This window comes from Nestor notabilis, unplaced genomic scaffold (assembly GCF_000696875.1).
Source record: "Nestor notabilis isolate BGI_N333 unplaced genomic scaffold, ASM69687v1 scaffold7826, whole genome shotgun sequence".
NCBI classification, from domain to species: domain Eukaryota; kingdom Metazoa; phylum Chordata; class Aves; order Psittaciformes; family Psittacidae; genus Nestor; species Nestor notabilis.
Window position 1 is genome coordinate 13082 of NW_009934229.1, and position 6319 is coordinate 19400.

Sequence of the window (6319 nt, forward strand, 5' to 3'; positions counted from 1 at the left end):
ACTAAAGGAAAGGTAATGGGAGTTTCCTACAGAGGATCTCCAGCTCCTTCCTCAAATCCTTCCTCACAAGATCCATGATGAATTTTGGCGCTTAGGAACCCTCCCCAAATTTCCTGGATGTCTTTGGTCACCACTCTGCTGTGGGATGAAGTAGTGCTACAATTTAAGGAACCATGAACAATGCTCCTTACATCATGTACAGACAGCAGCACGTAATCTGCTCTGAAGAACCCTTACACAAGTGTAAATCATCCAAATAGTTAAAGACTAGCACAGAACCATGTGCAAACCTGCTTTCCAGGAACAGTGTAGAAGGTAAAGTCAGTACTTTTGTAGATTCATACACATGATCTTCTCCTGCAGCAGTTTTACATAAATAAATAAAACTGGAAAGAAACTCTACCAGAGCTGAGTGTACATCTCAAAGCATTGCAAACCATCCCAAGAGTTGCCTTTTAATAATAAGTATCATGTACAGACCTCTGCTAGTTTGTAGGGTAAGATCAGCTTCTCTCCTACTGTCACCGTCTTTCTGGTAACCAGGGCCTCAAACAGCATCTCTTCTTTCACCTAGAACAAAAACCTTGATGTCAATGATTATTCTGAGAATATTTTTTTTTAAATCCTATTAAAAAGTAAAATTAAAATCTCTATGTGCAAACATTTTCATGTTTAAACAATTTAAAACTTCTTAACTGAGTTTTACAAATCATTTAAGCCACTTTGCCAGCCCTTGCAGAGTTAATGTTGAAGGCATACAAACAAACTAGCCATGGGGAGGAGACAAACCAGCACATAAACCCAGCAGCAGAAATCAGACACCAGGGCATTCAAGAGAACCTGATTTTCTGCATTCAGTCATCCCATTTCTAGAAATTTCCCAGTGGTTTCCTTCACTCCTGGTGCAGCTCCTCCATCCCACACTGCTGGCAAAGTCAGCCAACTTTCTAGTGCTGGCAAGACAACAACATACAAATCACTCTACAAATAAGCAAAATGGTGTCATCAGTTTAAGATTTGCATGTTTCAATGCATCCAAGTCTCCTGGTCTTGGTGGTTTTCCGGGTGGGGAGGAGTTAGGAGGAGGAAAAAACCTTTTGAAAAGCACCTGATATTTACTCTGCTATTTGCACTTGGTGTTGACTCCCTAAAGACGCCAGTTCCCAGCAAGGTGACAATCAGCTGTAACAGAAACCAGTTTACAGAAAAGAAACCACAGTTGTGTAGACACAGACACTGTGGCAAATAGGTAAATGGTGCTGACAAATTAAGCAGGACCCACCACAAATTGTCGGGAGAAAGCCCCTTTTCCAACCAGTTTCAAGCCCCTCTTATTCTGCTGTCCTGTGGAGAAACTCAGAAGCGTGCCCTCTCTACCAGCACAGATGGTGATACACTTACACATAAGTTAGACCTAAACACTTTGAGGTGTTGACTGATCTTTGTTAAATTTCAGTATCAAAAAAGACATTAGTTTGGCTGAGATTATTTAAGGCCAGAGCTGGTAGCTGTGGATTGATATGGAGATGCTGCTGCTTGAGAAGCTGCACTGAAGTTGATACAAGCTGCCTAATTGTAACTGCAGGATTCAGTGCAGACACCAGATCTGCTCTGATGAAGACTAGAAGCATTAAATCCACATTTCTGAAGCCATCCAAGGCTGTATTTTTATCCCATGTATGATTTGACATGGGTGATGGAAAACTTAGTGGTTTATATACTTTGACTTGGTTTAATCCAGTGGTTAGTATGAAGAGAAATGCAAACAAGCCAGTGGAACTTAAGAAAAATCACACACCGTTGCAGTAACGATGCTGTTCTGCACAAAGCTTATTTTCTACCAGGGAGTCTCCCTGATAAACTCCAGTGCATTTTTATATGACAGACTTTTCTTGCAACACTCACTAACAAGAACTTGGTGCTGTGGTGAGGAAAGCAGAAAACATAAAGTCACCTACCAGCAATGCACAAAGCTTATTTTCTACCAGGGAGTCTCCCTGATAAACTCCAGTGCATTTTTATATGACAGACTTCTCTTGCAACACTCACTAACAAGAACTTGCTGCTGTGGTGAGGAAAGCAGAAAACATGAAGTCACCTACCAGCAAGGTCTGTGTCACTGGAAATAGAACATCAACACCTTGTGGTTCGTTTCATTAGTCCTCAGAGCCCCCAGTTCCTATGATCTGATTTTACCTTTCAAAATCAAGTGAAAAGAAATAATCTGGTTCATCTGACAGGAGGTTGTAGTGAGGTGAGCTTGGTCTCTTCTCCCAAGGAACAAGGGATGGGACAAGAGGAAACTGCCTCAAGCTGCACCAAGGCAGGTTTAGATGGAGCTGAGGAACAATTCTTTCCCCAGAGGGTGCTCAGGCATTGGAACAGGCTGCCCAGGGCAGGGCTGGAGTCACCGTCCCCGCAAGCGGAGACAAGGCCCTCAGTGCCATGGGTTAGTGGTGGCCTTGGCAGTGCTGAGGAATAGTTGGACTGGATGAGCTGAAAGGTCTTTTCCAACCTGGCTGATTCTGTGATTCTATGATCTGGAAATCCACAGAGAGTTTTCACATTCAATTTCTATTCCTCTATATTCAGCAAAATGGTGAGTTTTTTCATTTCAGCTTTGCAGAGAACATGTGGACACTTCTGCAGCAGGTGGTAACTACAGGACCATCGGCTGCCCTCCCTCAGCTGACAGCTTGGAACAAAAGTGAATTTTACACCATTGTTATCCCTCTTCAGCACGCTGGTGGTTTATTTATCAAAGGCAACCCATGCAGAGGGTATCAGATGGCTACTAATCAAAACAGGGCTATATAATATTCCTAAACAACCTAAACGCTTCCAAATCCCAGATTTGTCAGCAAACACAGGGATTCTAAATGGTTTAAACAAGTACTCGCACTGTCCCTCACCATCCCCATCTAACGTTCACTCTGGTTTCCTTCTCTCTGCTCTCTTGATGGATGTTGATGTTTTCTTGGTGGAGACCTGCAGATGGGCATCCTTCATCTCCAGACCTGCTGTGAGCTGAGCTGGAGGGATCAAATCGCCTTCGCATAAAAAAGCCACACTTGGCAAGGACGTGAACGTAATCCCTGCATCTCCCTGGCTCCGCAATTACCACCCAGTGGAGCTTGATCTCGATTGCTTCATCACCTTTGAAAGCCAACACCATGGGTACAGCCAAATTATCATAATTTTCATTTAAGGTCACAGCTTGAAGCTATCTGATTCCTGATGGAACAAGGAGCCACAGGAGCTTTCTAAAGAGAAACTCGGCACTTGCTGATGACTAAGGACACCTGGTGCATGGAAATACTTGTAGTTTCCCCATCACATACATCCCATTCTTCCTCCTCCAGTAAGCAGGATACATTAAATAGAGACAAAAAACCTATTAGAAAACATATTTCTTTCTTTTTTTGCCCTAGGAGTTACAATTCTAAGTTATATTTCATGGCTTTTTGCTTTCTCATGCTAAAGGGCAAGTCCTGTTCTCTCTCTTCAAAAAGCTACACAGCCCGTAGCAGTTTATATCTTAATTACAGGGACAAAATGCAGATTTAAGACTTCACTGCCACATGCAAGTGGAACCAATGCTGAGAGGGATGGATGACTAGAGCTCTAAAACCCAGTGAAGGATGACCAGCAACGCTGCCACAGCTATAAATGTCAGTGGAGCATGGCGGGGAGCAGTCAGCCAAGCTCCTGCAAGGGCTGGGCTGGAGCCAAGGCAGGCAGAGATTGCTCCTCCGATAAAGCTGGGCTATTATGTGAGAGCAGCTGAAGGAAAATGAACCATTTCCAACTTGAGAGCAAGAAAACGTCACTTCTTGACTCTCATCCATATTTAAAAAGGGGATTAGGGTGGCGAGTGCTCATTCAAAAGCTGCCTTGTGGAAAATAAACTCAGATTTCTATCAGTTCTTCTTGAAAATTATCTGAACCTTTTCTTTAGGCTTTCTAACAACCAGCAAGTTATCTGGCTCAAGTTCTGGCTTGGAGCTCCACATCTGATAAATCATGGAATGATTTGGGTCGGAAAGGACCTTAAGATCATCCAGTTCCAACCCCTGCCACGGGCAGGGACACCTTCCACTAGAGCAGGTTGCTCCAAGCCCCTGTGTCCAACCTGGCCTTGAACACTGCCAGGGATGGGGCAGCCACAGCTTCTCTGGGCACCCTGTGCCAGCGCCTCAACACCCTCACAGGGAAGAGCTTCCTTATATCTAATCTGAACTTTTGCTGTTTAAGTTTAAACTCTGCTCATTGCAGCAGGGGGTAGACCCAAACCCTTCCATGAATCTACGATCCCTAAGACTTAGATTGGAACACAGATCTAGAAGGCTGGATGCAAGCACTGGCTGCCCCATAATCCTCAACTCCCTTCTCTTCCCCAATTACTTTCCAAGATGTTTGTCACACGAGGAGCACAATGACTGTGGGATCCCTCCAGGAAGCTGAAGACAATCTTTCAGTTGAAAAAGAACTTGAACACATAGATCTCCTATGGAGGTAGACGTTAGCTCCTAAAGCCAACATCGTCAATGCAAAAAGAGGTCTGGGAAAACTGTTTTAGGGTACCTGATAACATACATCTACATTGATTTGCACTGAGACTCCATTGAGCAAAGTCAGAACTTGCCTTCCTTACTCGATGCTCCATCCAGGGAAATAATTTGCTCTTCTAATGGAAAACAAAAATAGTCTTTCTTAAGATCAACTGGCACTAGATCATTTCTAATAGACTGCTTTTTTTAATAAGCTAAAAAAGGAGCCTTGCCAGGCTTCTCCCTGCAAGCACAAAAGTTGTCCCCAGTTTTACACCACCCTCTGTGATTCCTGAAGAGGACCTGGGATCTCTGCAGCACTTGCACAGGGCTTGATGTCTGCTCAATCCATCAGGCAGCCCTGACACCACGCTGCAGCATTTCAGTGAAGTTTAAACAAAGACCATGCAGAACGTGCCAAAAGCCTCCCAGAATCCACACGCTACGTCTGCTTTTGAAAAAAAAAAAGAAGAAATGGAATCAGTGTCTTATTGTAAATGAAACCAGGATCTCAGAGTCTGGCCAAAGGCTTCTAGTGCAGTTTGCTTTTTCAACAAATGCTGCTCTGAATGTTTTAAGAAACCAAAACCATATTGGACAGGATTGTTGGTATCTAACGAAAATCAAACCCACCTCACAGACCAGCATCTCCACCCAGGTTCCTTATCACTCCTCTCGTGTATTAGCTTCATTTTATAGGGACACAAATCTCTTTATACTGAGGAAGGATGGTTGTTCAGTGTTGCTGCATATTCTAGGCCAGGTCAGATGGGGCTTGGGGCAACCTAGTCTAGTGGAAGGTGTCCCTGACCATGGCAGGGTTTGGAACTGGATGACTTTTAAGGTCCCTTCCCACCCAAACCAGTCTGTGATTCTATGAAGCATCAGATCACAGAAGAGCTGGTTTCTTCCATTGTTTTGCTACATTCAAGACCGTCTTGCCAAGCATCCAGTGTCTGTATGAAAAGAAATTAAACTACCTTTCAATGAATATTATTTTTATTCTGAGCTGATTTTCCAGTCTCAGTGAGTAATGCGAAGATCTAGACAGGGGATTAAGAATTTTTCAAGCCAATCCCTATTTTTAGCAACGGCAGCAGAAAAGCAAAGCTGTGTACTGTTCAGTGACCACAAAACCCAAAAAGTAATAAAATAATTACCCAAATGAGACCAAATACAAAGTGTCAAATGTTTCAAACAATATTTTGTTGAGAAGAATCCACTACAGTTTTTTTTGGAGAGCTGTTAAGTAGCTAACAAAATGCAATGGATGCTCTTTGCACTAAGGTTTGAATCCTTTAGTCCACCCTTTCGAATATGCATTACAAGATCTATTCAGGTCTGCAAAGAAGTAGAAATCACGCATTTCAGAAAACGAGGTGAAGCCTCTTCTGAAAACTAGTTAATTTACTTTATTTGGGCTGTAACAAAAGAAACATGACCAGCAGGTCAAAGGAGGTGATCCTGCCCTCTACTCTGCTCTTGTGAGGCCTCACTTGGAGTATTGTGTCCAGTTCTGGTGTCCTCAACATAAAAAGGACATGGAGCTGCTGGAGCAAGTCCAGAGGAGGCCACGAGGATGATAAGAGGACTGGAGCACCTCCCGTATGAAGACAGGCTGAGAAAGTTGGGGCTGTTCAGCCTGGAGAAGAGAAGGCTGCGTGGAGACCTCATAGCGGCCTTCCAATATCTGAAGGGGGCCTACAAGGATGCTGGGGAGGGAGTCTTCATTAGGGACTGCAGTGGTAGGACAAGGGGTGACGGCTTTT

The 6319-nt window shown here is 43.7% G+C and overlaps 1 protein-coding gene across 1 annotated transcript in view; it reads right to left on the bottom strand.

Moving 5' to 3' along the window:
• Window positions 1-480: 480 nt before the first annotated feature.
• LOC104407840 (unconventional myosin-IXa-like) overlaps window positions 481-6319 on the bottom strand; it is a gene marked incomplete at both ends in the record, with an annotated part of 23579 nt that continues 17740 nt past the window's right edge. Inside the window, one exon of the mRNA XM_010017226.1 lies at window positions 481-570. Coding sequence (XP_010015528.1) covers window positions 481-570 — 90 coding nt within the window. The remainder of the gene's footprint in view (window positions 571-6319) is intronic.